Source organism: Mesoplodon bidens (assembly GCF_964165515.1).
Source record: "Mesoplodon bidens genome assembly, chromosome: 7".
NCBI lineage: Eukaryota > Metazoa > Chordata > Mammalia > Artiodactyla > Ziphiidae > Mesoplodon > Mesoplodon bidens.
This window is the reverse complement of record NC_138164.1, coordinates 106371978-106389475: the sequence shown is the minus strand read 5'-3', so window position 1 is coordinate 106389475 and position 17498 is coordinate 106371978. Positions and strand designations below refer to the sequence as shown.

Here is a 17498-nt window from a genome sequence, read left to right as displayed (position 1 = left end):
ACCAAAGACTTTAGGGATGCAAAGGACTTAGAGGCCCTCTTACTTAGAGACCAGTTAAGACACAAAGGGTGTGGTTGAGTGAGGTCTGGGGTGCCATGAAACCCACGTTTGAGCCCTACTCGCTGTGACTAGCCGTGAGACCTTAGGTCTCGGTTCCCTCATCTGTATAATGGGATCACAACAGTCCTTCCTCATGGAGTTGAGATGATAACATATAATACAGACTCCACAAGTCTCGGGGCTTTGTGCTTGTGACCTTGTGCAGCCTGCCCAGCTTCATGACGCCACTTGGGATCTAACTTCAGGATGAAAGTGTAGAACACGGACTGGCTGTGCTCCTCAAACAAGCCAGCTCTCGACATGGCAGAGGCTCAGAGTCAGTGCCAATTTGCTCACTGCTATCCCTCTGTTCAATAAAGGATGCAATTCAAGTTTTAATACTAGTCTCTCCTCTCCACAGAACTCAGGTAAATGGTGTTCATTTTGAACATTAAAAAAAATAAAAGGCTGGGGCGGGGAGTTCCCTGGTGGCCTAGTGATTAGGACTCCGCACTTTCACTGCCAGAGCCTGGGTTCAGTCCCTGGTCGGGGAACCGAGATCCCACAAGCAACGCGGCGTGGCCATAAAAAAAAAAGAGGCTGAGGGGTGGGGGGGTGGGAGGACAGCTGTAGACACTTCCCTCAAGTCGGTCCAAGTATAAAAACATGATTGGGGCTTCCCTGGTGACGCAGTGGTTGAGAGTCCGCCTGCCGATGCAGGGGACACGGGTTCGTGCCCCGGTCCGGGAGGATCCCACATGCCGCGGAGCGGCTGAGCCCGTGAGCCATGGCCGCTGAGCCTGCGCGTCCGGAGCCTGTGCTCCGCAACGGGAGAGGACACAACAGTGAGAGGCCCGCGGACCGCAAAAAAAAATAAAAAATAAATAAAGACCAAGGTCTGTGGCAAAAAAAAAAATAAAAAATAAAATAAAATAATAATAAAAACATGATTATCTGAGACACTCCCATCCCCCGCTTACAGCTGAGACCACAGAAGCCCAGAGAGGTCAGGAGAAGTTTGCACAGATTAGGAAGGCTGATCTGGGAGGAGGGCTCTGGGCTTCGGACTCCCAGTCTGGGCTTTTCCCCTTCAAGTCACATTTGGTTGGCTTGTTCCGTTGGCGTTGCAGAGAGACACTTGATGGCTGCAGTATATTCAAGGTGCCAAGACCGCCTTATCTTAGTTTGAGCTCCCCAAGGGCAGACCCGGAGAGAGATTTGGGTGAGAGTCGCTGCACCGGAAGGTGATCCCAGAGAGCACGGTGAGGGAGGGCGAAGGGAGACAGAGAAGGGAAGAAAACCAATCAGCTTTTGTTAAAGAGCGGGTCACTGCCCCGGGCAACTGGCACCCCTTCCTCCTGCGGACCTTCTGGGAGGTCATGTAGCACACATCTCAGAACTGTCCCCCGAAGGCCTGAGGATGCCACTCTTGTCCCTCTCTTGCTCTTGGGCTCCTGTCGGCTCTCCAGCATGTCCAGCTGGCCTCACCCAAGGATCACGCCTGCCTCCTGTCTGCTCGCTCTGGGCATAAGAAGACCTGGGGCATGGGGTTGGAGAGGAGGTGCAGGGGCTGCCTCCAGAGCACCCCGTGGCTGGGCCAGGGCTCTCACCACCACACCGTGGGCACCGCAGGCCCTTCTCAGGACCACTGAGGGGAGCTCGGAGCTCTCCTCCTCCCCCTCTCCCCACCCCCCTGACCCCCCACCCCGTGGGTAGGCAGTGCCATTGTGACATGTTGGGAGGCTTTGGTGGGACCCAACTTGGTAAGAACATGCTCTGCCCGCAATAAGCCCCAGTGTGACGCCCCCTGCCCAGCACTGACTGGCACCAGGAAGCCAGAGGACCACCTTCAAGACCCCAGATGGGCACAGAGTGCTTTTTTTTTTTTTTTTTTTTTTTTGCCACACCACTCGGCTTGTGGGATCTTAGTTCCCTGACCAGGGATGGAATCCTGGTTCATGGCAGTGAAAGCACCGAGTCCTAACCGCTGGACCGCCAGGGAATTCCTGGGCACAGAGTGCTTCTAACGAATGCATGAGCTGGTCTGAATTCTTAGCAGCCTGGGTTCCAACAAGCAGGTGTGTGTGGGGTGGGTGTTTGTTCTTGGGGAAGTACACCCTGCATTTCCCCCTAGCTAGGAGCCCATATGTCAGGTTCTAGGAGGCACTAGAGCAGTGGTCCCCAGCAGTTTGGCACCAGGGACCGGTTTCGTGGAAGACGGTTTTTCCACGGGGTAGCGGAGGGTTGGTTCAGGCGGTGACGTGAGCGATGGGGAGCGGAAGGTGAGGCATCGCTTGCTTGCCTGCCGCTCGCCTCCCGCCGTGCGGTCCGGTCCGTGGTCCAGGGGTTGGGGACCCCTGCAGTAGAGGACGGGGAAGGTGGGCTGGAGCCTGTTCCACAGGGTCAGTTTCACGGGCCCTAGGAAATTCCCGATGGGCCAAATGATCGGACCCGGTTCAAGAGACCTGCTTTTGGAGTTTATCAGATAAACGGGCTTGGGGACAAACCACAGTAGGTTTCAAGTTAGGATAAACCTTCAAAGGTTTAAAAATGCCTTTCATTAACTTTATTTTGAATGCGTAGTACATTCCATCACTAGAAATAAAGATATGTAAAATCGTTTTAGTGAGGACTCTCCCCATCCCCACATCCACCGAGGCTCCTCCTTCCCTCCCCACCACTTTTGTGGTGTCTGGTTCTTGGGTACACTATCTCTGTTTCTTTATGTATGTGCAAGCAAATCTTATTTTCTTTATAATTCAAAGATAAAATAGCATAGGCTCTGTTATCACCTGTTTTTCAGTTTGTTTGTGGGTTTTCACCTAACAGTCTCTTCTCAAGATCTTTCTGTCCCAGTCCCTAGCGAGCATCCTCATTTCTTTGCTCTTTACAGCTGCGCAGACGCTCCTGTGCGCACCACAGCAGAAGTCATTTAACCATCCCCTGGGGGCGGACATTTGGGTCGTTTCACATCTTGCTCTTACAAAAGATGCTACAAAGAGTAACCTCGGCCTTATATCATTTTGCACGTGTGCAAGTCTATCTTTAAGATAAATTCCCAGAAGTGAAGTTACTGGGCCAAAAGGTATACACATTTCTCATTTTGATGGATAGTGCCAAATGGCGCTCCTTAGGGGTTGTACCAAAGAATGCCCCCTCCAGCGGTGTGCAGGAATCCATGTTCGGGAGGGCCTGGGTTCCACAGATCAGAGCAGAGACATATGAGATGAAAATAACACTTCTGGGGAATTCCCTGGCGGTGCAGTGGTCAGGACTCAGCGCTTTCATTGCCATGGGCCGGGGTTCAATCCCTGGATGGGGAACTAAGATCTTGCAAGCTGTGTGGTGCAGCAAAAAAACCCCAAAAAACAAAAAACAAAAAACACCAAAACCACTCCTGGACAAGTATGAGTGGAAAAGATGGATTGAACTGAGCTTAGACCCCCGAGGCCCTCAGCAAATGGGGAGAGGTGGGTGGGGAAGAGGCCTGAGACCGTAGAGAAGGAATGTGAATCCACCTTATCTTGTGGAGCAAAGTGTCAGATCAGATATGTTAGCGTGCGGTTTTCTAGTATTAATGAGCTGTCTAATGGGGATCCTTTTTAGATTCTGTCTGGATCCAAGAATCCCAGGGTTGAGGGGCTGAGCTGCAGCTGCCGGGGCTGAGAAGGGGGAACACGGGGTGGGGGGAGGGGATGGTGCATCCCTGGAGCCTAGAATACTGCCTGGGGCATGGGAGGTGCTGGGGGGGGTGGAAATAGCAGAAACACAAACACAGCAAAGAGCCAGGACGTCATGGAATTCATCCCCAGAAGCCTGAGAATCCACCTGTTGGTCCCATGACCAAGTATGACTAGGACAGAATGTCAGTGGGGGTGAGAGTGTACCCACCTGGGGTCTTTTTTTTTTTTTAATCAATTAATTAATTAATTTTTGGCTGCAGTGGGTCTTCGTTGCTGCGTGTGGGCTTTTCTCTAGTTGCGGAGACCAGGGGCTACTCTTTGTTGCAGTGTTCAGGCTTCTCATTGTGGTGGCTTCTCTTGTTGCGGAGCACGGGCTCTAGGTACGTGGGCTTCAGTAGTTGTGGCACACGGGCTTAGTTGCTCTGAAGCATGTGGAATCTTCCCAGACCAGGGCTTGAACTTGTGTCCCCTGCCTTGGCAGGCAGGTTCTTAACCACTGAGCCACCAGGGAAGTCCCCCATCTGTGGTCTCAACCATGGCCTCTCCCAAATCGGATCCACTCTTTCATCTTATCCTAGTTGTCTCCTTTTAAAAAATTATCTTGAGGGAATTCCCTGGAGGTCCAGTGGTTAGGACTCCATGCTTTCACTGCTGAGGGCACAGGTTCGATCCCTTGTCGGGGAACTAAGATCCCCCAAGCTGCGCGGTGCAGTCAAACAAAAAAAATTTTTTTTGAATTCATCACTCAGTCAGCAAATATCTATTGAGCACCTCCAATGTGCCAGGCCCTGCTCTTGCTGCTGGGGCTTCAACAGTTAAAGGATCACAGTCTCTGCCTTGGTGGATCTGACACAAACACTCCCACTAAGGCATCATCTCCAGCTGTGCCCAGTGCCATAAAGGAAAGGAGGGCCACCCCATGAGAGGGCGGTCAGGGAGGGCTTCACAGGGAAGTGATGTGTAAGCTGACACCTGCAGGATGCTGGGAGTTCGCAGGTCAAGAAGAAGGGAACAGCAAGCAAAGGGAACAGTGTGTGCAAAGGCCTGGAGGTGGGGAAGAACTTGGGTATTTGTGGAGGTGGGCGAAGGCCAGGGAGGTGGGAGCTCAGGGTAAGAGGGATTAAGGTGACACAGGGAAGGTCCATGGGGACCAGAGCATGCAGGGCCTTGAAGCCACACCAAAGATATAATGTCTTATTCCAAGTGCAATTGCAGAGCATTAATGAAAGGTTTGAAGCAAGGGAGGGTTGTGATCAAATTTATGTTTTGAAAAGATTGCGCAGCTAGATAGGGTCTAAGTGACATTGGGAAGACCTGGGGCATGGGGTAGGAAGAGCTCACCTCACCCTTCCTTGAGCCTAATAGCTTGTATTTATGTGACAAATTACAAATTGGGGGATGATGTGACAAGAGTTCCTAAAGCCATCTTGTTCTGGGCACCCGGAAGTCAGTCCGCCTCAGCAGGGAGGCCCAGCTCCAGCGCTCAGGCCGGTATCTCCAGCGGACAGCCTGGAACCCAGCAGAAGCAGGCGCTATGGGAATTTTTCCCACGTGCACGCCGAGGAGCACAGGGCTGGAATAGGTTGACCAGCAGAAGAGGAACTGAGATCAAGCTGAACTGAGTCAAAGTGAAACAGATCGCCTTGCGGCAGGAGTTCTCAGAGCCTTTGATTGGGAACTGTGCCTTGTGAACCTTGACGAAGGGCCTAGAATGTAGCCTGTTCCATACTTATTTTGAAACTTTTTCACTGAACATTTTGCTACCAAAACCCATTCTGAGAAATGCTGCTCTAGATATTTCCTGGCTGACTTTCTAGGGCAGGTTTGCTAACGGCATGTCAGCTCCCTCTCTCAACCTCTCCTTGGGGAATGGAAAACCATCCTCTTTCAATCACCAGTGGGGAAATGGATCAGCTTGGTGTCTTGCACCCAGAATTTTCAGGGGCTCCAAAGGGTTAGTCTGCATCAACCAGCTCATCACAGAACAGCCTGGTAGATTTTGGGGTGTCAGCTTCTCTCACCACTCTGGCCCACGTCTCACGATCATTACTGCCCTGCCTGCCCTACTTAGGAAGTCACCATCGGTGGGCACCTCTCCTTAATCTTTTTCCTTTTCTCCTTATCTCTTCTTGGCTTTGGGAAAAATAAGAAGTTACTCCTTCAACCAAGAACTCAGGTGCTCTCTTCTATGAGGAGGCAACGGGCCTGGCATTTCTGGTCCCCAGCTCTTTATATGATGCTCCCAGCTGGCCCAACCGAGGCCCATTCATCTTCCCGGCTCTGTTACAAAGAGCGTGCTGCCACTGTCGCTGTGTTTGGTGCTGTCCAAATGGATGTGATCAGTTCTGTCCCCCTGCCCTGGCATGCGGACCCCAGTGATGTAAAGGGGAACACTGACAAAGAGACGCAACCCCATAAAGCATTTTCCAGGAGGTTATGATTTATTCTACGTCATTGGTGTGACAGGGAACAGGGCCGAGATTCCACCTCCACAATCCCAGAGGAAGAACAATCAGGAGAATTATCTACATCAAAGAACAAACAGGGACAGAAACTAGGGCGGGATCTTCCTGGGACGTGGCCGGAAAGACTCGGGCTCAGGCCACGGGAGCCAGGCCGATCTGGTTGTTGGCCCTGTCAAAGACGGTGTAGTACTGGCGGATGAAGATGTCACCCAAGATCCAGAGCTCTCCGGTGAAGGTGGGGATGTTCGAGCCCTGGAATCCGCTGGTGCAGCTTCCCTCGCTCTGGAGGAAAGGAGAATAAAACTGGAGCTGGGACACAGACCCAGCAGTGACAGGCGCTGGGGCGTGAGCATCCAGGGCCACGGTCCCCTGCCAGGCACGTGCGGGGAGGAGCTTCCTGGCTCACGCCTGGGGACTTGACTCTTCCTGGCCTGGGATCTGCCTGTATGAGCGGCTTACTGCACTCTTGGTTTCCAGGGATTACCAGACATTATCCAGTGTTTCTGGCAGATGCATACACCCTGACATCAGCATCGCAGCTAAGGGCTTTGGGGAGAACTCAGCTGCCGGGAAGGATTTTGGAAGCCCTGGTGACACAGCCTTTTCTCATTATTCTGATCCTGACCAGTGGCAAACCGGATCAGCTGTTAGTCCTTTTCATTCACTAAGTCACTGGGCCAGCAACCTTGGCTGTGTTTTAGAATCACCTGTGGAGCTTTGACCCCCTGCGCCCCACCTCCCACCATGGCTCAGGCCCCACTGCCTCCTAATTAATCAGCATCCCTTGGGGGGGGGCCTGGGCCTCGCTACTTCTTGCTGAATAACATCGACCCACTGGGCAAAACTAGTTTTCCATCCGGCATTGTAATCGAAGGCAGAATTTCCCTGTGGCTCACCTGACTAAAGATTTTTATTTGGTAGAGACAGTAGGAGCATCATAAGCCCTTACCCTATGGAAGCTGTGATTTCTATTTGCCCACCCCTTCATAGCTTTGATGTGGCCAATCTCGCGTGATTACCCTAACCACACCCTGAGCGTGGGGAAAGCTCTAGCTTTTAGATGAGGAAACTGAGGCTAAGGAAGGTTGTAACTTGCTCAGTATCTACGGGCTAGTAAATGAGACCCAGAGCTTGGACTCTGGTGTCCAACTAAAAGTCCTCTTTTCACGCCATCAGCCCTTGCCTTGCTTTTTCCCCCTGGGGGTGTTGCATCCCAATTCTCATTCATGCATTTATTTTTGAAGTGTTCTTTTTCTCCGGAGGCCATCCGGAGCAGATGTTAGCTCCAGCTTGTGGACGTGCACTTGCCCTTGTGCCAAGGGGGAGTATGTGGCCACATTCTGTGCAGGCACATCTAGGTGGAAGGCTCAGAGCCCGCTTACCTGCAGGATGTAGGCCGTCGGGGGAACAGGGTACTGGACACCGTTGATTGTGAAGACGATGTCAGGCAGGTTCTCGATGGAGGAGCAGCTGATCACCATCTGGAAAGAGTGAGGATTAGAAAGGCTTTCATCCCTCCTGTGTGGCAGATCCACCATCTGGGTCTAGAACAGGGCAGTCAGGGCTGGACTTACACCGCCATAGGGACCCTCGCTGGCTCCAATGTAGCTCTGGATGTTGGCAACGGCATTGGTTGGGCCAACCAGCAGAGAGGTACCGGTGTCAACGATGGCCTGGCAGCCATTGCTGCAAGCGATGGGCTCTCCGTACATGGTGATGCTGAGGATGAGATGCAAGTCAGGGTCCCCGGAGCCCCCAGGGGGTACGTCTCCCAAGGAGGAACCAGGTGACCCTGGAGGGTCCCTCTTCCCCATCCATTGGCCAATGCATAAAATTTCAGCTTCTCTCAGTCACACACTCATTCATTCTATGCATTCATGTATTCTACAAATATTTACTGAGTGCCTACTCTGTGTTAGGCACAGGAGATGCAAAGCCAAACAAGATGGGTGCACGGTTTCTGGCTGCAGGGAGCTTCCACTCTGGCTGGAAAGATAAGTTGAGTGGGCTGAGCAGAGCATATGGCAAGGGAACAGGAACACAAGCCAGGGTGAGGGCGGCGGTGTGGAGCAACCCGGGAAGGCTTCTCAGGGAAGCAGACGCCCAGAGGTTGCTAGGGAGGGGAGAAGTTGGAGGAGGACATCACAGGTAGAGGGGACACAGGGTGGGGAGTGATGGAGACACTGGAGTGGTGGCCAGGTAAGTCCAGCCCTGACTGCCCTGTTCTGGACCCAAGGGGAGCAGGGGCGGGAGTTCGAGGAACTGATGGGATGTTAGCATGGCTGGGGCAGACGGAGGGTGACCAGCGTGTCCCAGTTTGCCTAGGACTGTCTTGGTTTTAGTACCGAAAGACTGGCATCCCAAGAAACTGCTCACTCCTGGGCAAACCTGGGCAATGGGTCACCCTAGCAGGCCAGCTGGGGGCAGAACAGCCAGAGGATGAGGCTGCCTGGGGGCAGACAGGATTTGAAGGGGAAAGTGGGAGGAAATGGTTTGAAACAACTTCTCTGCCGTTTTGTCCTGATCCTAGTCCAAAAGTGACAGGCCCCCTAAAGGCCGAGATGTATGGACTGGCAGGGGGGTGTCCTCCCCTCTCCCCAGGGATGCTGGTAGATTGTCCTTGCTCAGAAGGGAAGTGGCTGTCTCATCCTTGCAGAGTGTCTGGGGGTTCCTGACAGCGCTCTTCCTCCTGTGATGTGCCCTTGTCAGGGTCTCTCTGGCTCGGCCAACTTCCGCCTTCTCCTGGAGCACGTTTCCCTGTGCTGCCTGTTCCAGGGGGATCCTGGAATTCTTAGTTAACTATGAGTCTGTAAAGAAATGGGGTCTGGGGCCCATGCCAGGATATCGCCCATCCATGGTGACCTCACCTGTCCACGGTGATCTGCCAATAACCCTCAAAAGTAACAGGCACCCAGTTCAGGGTTCCCGTGTAGTAAGAAGAATCGATGCCACCGAACTGCACCACGCTGCCGCTCTCGTCATCACTATGGAAAGTGGAGGGGAAAAGGCAGGAATTCATTTGTTCACTAATTCATTCACGCATTCAACTGAACATATAGACTGTGGGCATTCTAAGAGCTACTCTTGATTGGGCTCTTGCCGATGCCAGGAGCCTTGCAGAGTGTGTGACCCGCAGGGCTTCCTGTAATCCTTACACCAAGATCCATGCCATAGTCACTATTGTTATTATTATTGCTATTTTACAGCGAGGAAACTGAGGCTCAGAGAGGTGAGGCAATGTGCCCTAGGTCACACAGCCAGGGAGTCGCAAAACCAAGATTAGAACCCAGGTCTTTCTGGTTCTGAAGTGTTGTGTGGTTTCCACCAAATACTCTCTCTCATTGCTGTGGGGACCTCAAGAGAAATGAATGAATGACAGTGTCTGCTCTTAAGGCCTTGATAGTGTAGTTCATGGTTTGCCAACGTCTGGAGGTGTTTTTGATTGCCATGATTGGGTGGGGGTCGGGGGAGCCCCTGGCGTCTAGTACGTAGAGGCTGGGGAGGCTGCCAGACATCCCAGGACAGCCCCCAGCAGCAAGGAGTCATCTGGTCCAAAAAGGTCAACAGTGCTGAGATTGAGAAACTCTGTTCTAGTCGGCCCCATGTGAAATATCTAAGTGCCCATAGAAGCAGATTACGTTTAAGAGCTGAACCTTGAATATTAAGTGGCCAAGAGGAAAAAAGGATAAAAGGGCCCTCCTGCTGTAAACTGCAGGAGTCCTGGTTACTGGAATATTCATTGTCTAAATCTCTGCCGTTTTCGGTTAGATAGGGAAACAAATGTAGCGGACAGTAAGAAATTAATCACTGAAGAACTGGAAACGGACAGAACATGACCCCAACTCACCTAACCCCACCCTGCCTTCCCTGTAAACATCGGACAGCACCTGGGGCACAATAAGATGATAACAGAGCAGTCAATAACTAAAGGGAAGGACATCGATGGTGACATCGATGGTGACACATCGCTTCCAAAGAGAAGGATGTGAAGGGTGTCAGAGGAAAGTTGAGTGTCTTGGGAAAGTCGAGAACACACCCTCAGATATTCTGGCGCAAACTTCTACTCAGCCAACATCAAGACTTTGTTATTCCTTATTCTTAGAATTAACTCATAGTCACACCTGGAACCTAGAGTTTGTTAACTAGTGAAAGAAACTTGCTTTCATCATTGAAAAGTCTCACTGTTCAAGATGTAAGTCCCAATCAAATCTTCTTTTCATTTTTTGCTATGGACTTTTGGCCCCAATTTTAAGTGGATTCACTTTAAATGGTGGTCTTCAGGAGAGCAAATGGCTAATGATATTTGACTTGTGGGAGGCAAGGTGACAAAGACTCTCGCTAGTAAAATAAGACGAATGAAGATGGTTCATCAGAGAGGAATTTGGCACCATTCTCTCCAAAGATATACCTTAGAGAGCCTTAGACATTGACCTTTCCAATCCCCGGCTTGCCAAGACTCTCTCCAGCCCACCCAGCCTTCGACAGCCCCCTGCTGGACCAGGTGACCGCAACTTCCTTGCCTAACTTACTTGCTCAGGTAGACGGAGAAGAGGTCTTGGGAAACCAGACCCTGGTTCCATATGTTGTCAAACACAGGGGTGGCCCCGGAGGAGGAGATGCTGGGGTAGGCCAGACCCAGGATGCCGTCGAAGGGAGCGTAGTACAGGAAGGAGCCGGGTTCTGTCTCACTCAGGCCAAAGATCTGGTTGGTGTCAGAGATGCCTGCAACCTGGGTGGGGAAACCAAGATGTGCATCATCAGCTTGTGCCGGCTGAGCACTGCGGGGTGCCAGCCCCGGGCTCAGAGCATCCCTGGTTCATTTCGTGTAGGACTTGGCTTCCGGGGCATCAGGCTGGAAGGAGAGGAGAGGGGTTATCCCTGGGAATGCTTGTTATTCCACTGAAGGTGACAGTCGAGGCTGATCTCCAGATGGGCACCGTCTGCAACTTGGTGTGAGAATTCGCTGTGGAACAGATGGTCACCGTGTGTTTGTGTTTCTGAAGATCGGATGCAAAGCAGACCCCAGGCAAATCAGAGCCCTTGACCCCTGCTGTGCCCTGGAAAATGGGGGTGCTTGTGGAGATTTTGTGACTCGAGGGGGCTGTGGGTTGGGGGGAGGAGGAAGAAGAGGAAGTGCTAAAAGAGAACTGAGGCATTTTCTCCCTTCTCGCTGCCCCCTCCATAGCATTCAACGTGGGTGACTCTGAGGTTGGCTTCTGGCTCCAGGCACCCACCCCCTTACCACTGCTGCTCCTCCACTAGAAATGTCTGTGGCGTCTCTGCTACTTTCCGCATGCCCCAATCAGGTTACTTTTTGGATCACTGAGACCCATATTGCTTGAATGAACTGGTTCGGGGGGCCGTGTGCTGTCCCTGGAAGCTGGCCCCGGGGCCGGGCAGGATGAGGTGCTGGCCAGCGGGGGCTCACCTTGACTGTGTCGTATCCAAGGATGCCTGTCATGCTGCCGGTGCCATAGGCGATGGAGACCGTGTTGCTGGTGCCCTTGAAAGTGGAGGACTTCTGAGGGTTGAAGCGCTTGTGGTTGGCTGTGAGGGCAAGAAGAGACATTGTCAAACTTCAAAAGCTGAGCCAGAGACACGGGCTGGGGACGTCTTCCTCGGTGGGTGCCTTGGTTCTGGGCGGGGCTTTGGAGGAGAAAGTTAACTCATCTGGCTAACCGTCTCACTGACTGAAGGCCCTCCTGAGGACCCCCTGGGTTAACGCCGAGTGGAGCAGGCCCACAGCTGCCCATGGTGACGTGCAGCTTCACACTCTCTCTGCCATTGGACTGAAATTTCTGAGGGCTGGAACCACGTGTGATTCACCCCTTCACCTCCCAGGGCACCTAAGCCTCGTGCTTGGCACATAGTAAGCGCTCAGTGAATGCCTGTTGAGTGGATCCCTGAGTGACTCCAGCAGGCTTGAAATCGGACCTGTTTGAGGCCCCTGAGTGTTCAGGGCTCCTAGGTGACTTGCTGCTGGGGGCCCAGAGAGGGCAGGGAGGGCACTCACTGCAGGCAGAACTGGTGCAGTAGATGGAGGGCACCCACAGGTTGGAGGAGCCGGTGTCAAAGATGACGGTGAAGTCCTGGGGGGGGGTTCCGATGCTGATGGTGCCGAAGTACTCCAACTGCCAGGGTGGGGACAGCATAGCTCAGTGACTGGGGACTCCACAGCATGGCCTCCCCGGGGACTGTCTCTGGGTCATCTCGGCCACCTCCCGCCTTCCCCTTCACTGACCTCCTTGCCTTTGTCTCTCTCTCCAGTGTATCCATCCTTTAAGGCCCAGCCTGGTCTCCCCTCCTCCTTGAAGCCTTCCCCTATTGCTCTCCTGTCACCCACTGACTCTTCTCTCCCAAGCCTCGTTAACACCCAGTAATCATCTGCTGTCCCCTCTTGAGGGTCTTAGTGTCTTGAGTGCCTTGAGGGTCTTAGTCTTGCCATCCTAGAGAACGTACACTCCCGGACAGGAGTGGAACCTTACAGCACCCAGCCGAGTAAATGCTTAAGCGCTTTTTCATTAAGTTGTTGAAGGGGAGATAAACAAGTCACCCACCTAAAGGCGGAGACCCCTTGAGATATCTTATTCCTAAATCTAGGTGCGTACAATGGGTTTCAGGAAAGGGTGTCCTCAGTCTTTTTCTTCTTAGTGGCAGCAGTGTCTCCCTTGCTAGCTCTGTCCCGGCCACGCTGATGTGGCTCTTCTTTGAAGACCAGCTCATTCCCATCCCAGGGCCTTTGCACTTGCTATGCCTTGTGCTAGGAAAATGTTTATCCTAGATCTTCTCATCAGTCCTTCTGTGCTCTAGTCAAATGTCACCTGCACCGAGAGGCCCTCCCTGACTACTATATCTAAATTGGCCCCTGCCCCCTTCTTCTTCCCCTTACTCTAATTAATTAACTATTCTTTGTGGCACGTGTCATTACCTGGAATTATCTTACATTCTTATTTGTTTATCTCTTATTTGGCTTCCCCTCTAGAATATAAGCTCCAGGATCTTTGCTCAGTCACCATTGTTTCCCCAGCTCCTGGCAGAGAGCCTCTGACACAGGGAAGGCGCTTCATAAATATTTGTTAAGTGAACAGAGGGGCTAACTTTATCAAGCTTTGAACAAGCTCTTACCAAGGGCCAGGCCCTGTGCTAAGCACTCCACAAACAAACAAATAAACAAAAAACCCCCAAACCTACATTATTGCATGAATTACTTGAAACAAGCCTCTGATGGTAGATAGTAATGGTTCTGTCTTGCAGACAAGGAAGCTGAGTCTCACTCAGAGAACTTAAATGACTTGCCCAAGGTCCCATGGCTCAGAAGCTTTAGACCCTAGATTTGCTCCAGGTCTGGCAAATTTCACAGGCTAAGCTCTTAACGAGAGGCAGCGTTGCTTCCTAACCTTGACCTTCACACGGGGGACACACTATCTACTGAAGGGATTTGCATCCCAAACAGAAGAGTCAAAGTGATCTTCCTGAAATTCCCTAGTTAAAATGATGCGGTGGCAGTTAGGATGCAGACCCTTATCCCAGACTCTGGTCTGGCTCCACCCGCTGACCCCCGCAGACCTCGCTTTGAAAACGGACACTGGCTTCCTTTCCTCAAATACACTCTGCTCCCCAGTGTCACAGGGTCTAGTGCAAGTTGTCCCACTCTCTGGGACCCTCTCCTGTCCTCTTGGAACCCCCGCTGTCTCTTCATTGCTCCAGAGAGGTGTCCCTGCCCACCACCTGCACCACACTCAGTGAGTCACGTTCACTGCATGGCCTCAGCCTGCTTGTACTTGTTACGCTTTGTGAGGCTCTCCTACTAGATTGTGGGCTCCCTGAGGTTCATTCACTGCTGCTTCTCTGGGCCCAGCACAGTGCCTGACACATAGAAGGTGCTCCACCCATGTAAGCACTGGACGAGTGAATGAATGAATGAATGAACGAGAGCAACAACTCTGTGAGTTTTCCTGCCCTCCCTGGGCCTCTGAGATCCAGGGAGCAGATCCCTGGGTTACTGCTGCCTGGGGGCTTGGAGCGCTGGCCCATCTTCCCAGACCCCTGGGACCCCCTTCTCTCCACTGGGCCAAGTCCTCGGAGCCGACCCACTGCCTGCCCACGCACTCACATCCATGAAGTTCTGAAGGGGCTGGTCGGACATCGAGGTGGTGGCCTCCGAGGGAAAGTACTTGCTGCCTATGTTGTACTGGTGATTCTTCAGAAAGTCCTTCAGCTTGCCATGCTCGATCAGGTTCTGCCTCAAGGACTTCTTTTTGATGAGCGGGACCCTGTGGCGGAGCATTTGCAAACAGATGGTTTGGAGGAAGAAGAAGAATTAGCCAAGGGGCCTGCTCATGGGGTGCCGTGGAAGGCCTGGAAGGAAAAGAAAACTGGCTCAAGAGCGCAAGAAGGAAGTCGAGAGGGGAGTTGCTCCCATTTTGGGCACAGGAATGCAGAGAGGGTACATGGTTGCCCAAAGTCACCCGGCCCAGTGCTGGAGCTCAGGACCCAGCCCGGGCTGGACTGGAGGGTCTAGGCTGTTGACCACGACTGCCGTGTTGTGTCCCCAGATGAGCAGAGAAAGGAGGCTTGGGACGGTTGAAGAGAGAGGAGGAAGGGAAGAGGGAAGAGGAGAAATACGGGAGGAAAGAAAGGCAGTGGGAAGAGCAGCAAAGGGAAATAGCCCCTGGGAAGCTGCTCGTCGTGCAGTTCGTCCCCCAGACTCACTTGTAGGTGGTGCACTCGGAGAGCGCTATCAAGGTAAGGAGAAGCAGCCACTTCATGGTTCTTCCTGGCTCCCGAGACTCCAGAGAAGGGAAGATGGGAAGCGGTACAGCAGCAGGAAGGTGCCGCTCCTTATATGCAGCCCGAGTCCTCAGGCATGGCCTTATCAGCCGCTAAACGTCACGCTTTACCCTCACCCCAAACAGAAAGTTTCCTGATAAGATTGTCCCTGCCCTGAGCTAGTTCTGGGAAGTTTCCAGTTGAGTAGCTTTCCACTGTAACCACATCCTGGGTTGGGATGGCCCTGCAGAAAGCAAGCGGCGAAGTGGCGACTTATTTCTTAAATAATAGAATGCATCCAAACCTGACAAGTTGAATATTTTGACGAAATTGGTCCAAAGTGCACTTAACATGGAACACATGTCAAAGGAGCTCCAGGCACCCGGATTTGTCCTGATGGGATAGACAGCTCGGATTCTCGGAGAGCAGCAGTCCTTTCAGTGATAGGCCGTGTCCCTGGAGCTGCTTTCCTCAAGCACGTTCATAGGTCCGTAGTTTGGGACTCAGGACACATTTCCCCATGGAAATGTCGTTATATGGGGTTGCTGGTTGTCTAACTAGCCTGTGGGCCTTATTTTGCTCTTGCTTCTCATGGCTAGTGGGCTGAGTCTTGGGAAAGTGGTGTGTACAGTACAGAGGAAGGGGATGGAGTGGAGAGGGAGTGGAAGAATGCTTCTTTTCCTGGAGGAAGCAAACTTGAAACAGGCCGAGTTCGTCTTTGGAATCTGTTCCCCTCACTTTCTGCGCCCCCTTTCTTCCTACTGCTCCTCTCCTACCCTCTCAGTTACTCAAAGCCTCCACCTTTGAGACCCCATCTGGGTCTGACTCCCAGGTGCTCCGTGCTTAAAACTTGGCTGAATCAGCTGCAGTGAGCAAAGCAATCTGGGAAAATTCATACTAGGGTGTGAATGACTTAGAAAAGTTCTCTCCCTCTCTCTCTCTTTTTTTTTTTGGCTGTGCCACATGGCATGTGGGATCTTAGTTCCCTGACCAGGGATCGAACCCATCCCTCCTGCTTTCCAACCCAATGGATTCTTCCCTTTGTGGGGTTTATTCAGTGGACCAAGTGGAGTGAGAACTTCTATTCAGGAATTGTGGCAGAGGCGGGTATGCAGGAGGGAGGTCGCCAGTAGGTGGCGAGACCTGTCTGCGGATTTTGTTCTGAGATCATATTCCCTGGGCCACCCCTGGTTTTTCCAACATTGGGAGGCACAGAATCTATAAAAGCTCCAAATTCCCCCCAGTGCTTCTGGATGAGTACGGAGGGGTGGGGAGTGTGGATCAAGTTTGGGACCAGTGGTGTTTAGTACAAAGCATATTTGCATTTCAAACTCGCCCGTTAAGACAACTTTGTGCCTCAAATGCGGGTCCTTGACCCGTGTTTTCCATTTTCACATCTTTTGATGCCTGCTTTCTCTCTGCTCTCTTTTCCTCCCCCTCGAGCATTTCTTCTTTGATCTATGCTAGCACCTTTGGGTGGATCTCAGCCCTTCTGTGGAGGAGCTGATGGTCCTAAAGATGCCTGCCTAGGTCCTGGGAGCAGCAGATGGAAAACCTGGCTCAAGGGACCCTCCTGGAGGGTGGAGGGAGGGGCATGTGCTGGGGGCTCTCCGGGGCCTTCAAAGGTACATGGTGTCTCATGCTGGGCACTGGGTACATGGGTGCTCATCATGATTCTTTACACTTTATATATATGTTATGTATATATGAAATTGTTCATGATACTTTAAAAAAAATAAGGAGGATCTGCATACTTTCCAACTTAGAAATGGAGGCAACTGAGGTTGGGTGGGGTAGGGTGAGGCAAGGAACCCTCAGGACTGAGGTGTGGGGCATGAACCATGAAGAACATTACGTGTGTTTTATTCATCTTTCATCTCCCTCAGTGAGTTATATGGTGTGTCAACATAGTGTGTTTTTCTTGTTTGTTTTTGTTTTTTTTGCGGTACGCGGGCCTCTCACTGTTGTGGCCTCTCCCATTGCAGAGCACAGGCTCCGGACGCGCAGGCTCAGCGGCCATGGCTCACGGGCCTAGCCACTCTGCAGCATGTGGGATCTTCCCGGACCGGGGCACGAACCCGTGTCCCCTGCATCGGCAGGCGGACTCTCAACCGCTGCGCCACAAGGGAAGCCCCAACATAGTGTTTTAATTAATCCCATGTAAACTCGGCTTAGTTAAGAGCAATTTGGGAACGTGCTCAGAGTAGGGTCATGATTTTGTAATTGGCAGTTTCTGCCGTTTGCCAGCCATTGTAGTAACTGACACAGAACAACATCGTTCACGTGTTTCTCTTCCCTGGCAGTGAGGGGAGACAGGGGAGCTTAGATTCACTGACCACTACTCTTAGCTGATTGTGGTAAGTGACGTTATTATCCCCATTTTACAGATGAGGAAACTGAGGGCCAGAGAAGTTGCGCCACTTGCCTGAGGTGACATCAGTAAGAAGTGGTTGAACGGGGGCTTGAATCCGGGTCTCTGTCACTCCCTGTGCCTGCTCCCTTATGTACCCATGGACTGAGATGTACTGGAGGCTGTGGAAGA

The 17498-nt window shown here is 52.2% G+C and overlaps 1 protein-coding gene across 1 annotated transcript; it reads right to left on the bottom strand.

The window, feature by feature from the left end:
* Positions 1-6250: 6250 nt before the first annotated feature.
* On the bottom strand, positions 6251-14955 carry LOC308620721 (pepsin A-like; the record flags this gene model as incomplete). The annotated part of the gene is made up of 9 exons (XM_081240637.1): positions 6251-6469; positions 7570-7668; positions 7762-7906; positions 9055-9171; positions 10717-10916; positions 11616-11734; positions 12201-12318; positions 14301-14460; positions 14900-14955. The coding sequence occupies 9 exons, from the start codon at positions 14953-14955 to the stop codon at positions 6320-6322; spliced, it is 1164 nt and encodes a 387-aa protein (XP_081096763.1). The 3' UTR covers positions 6251-6319.
* Between the last annotated feature and the right edge of the window lie 2543 nt (positions 14956-17498).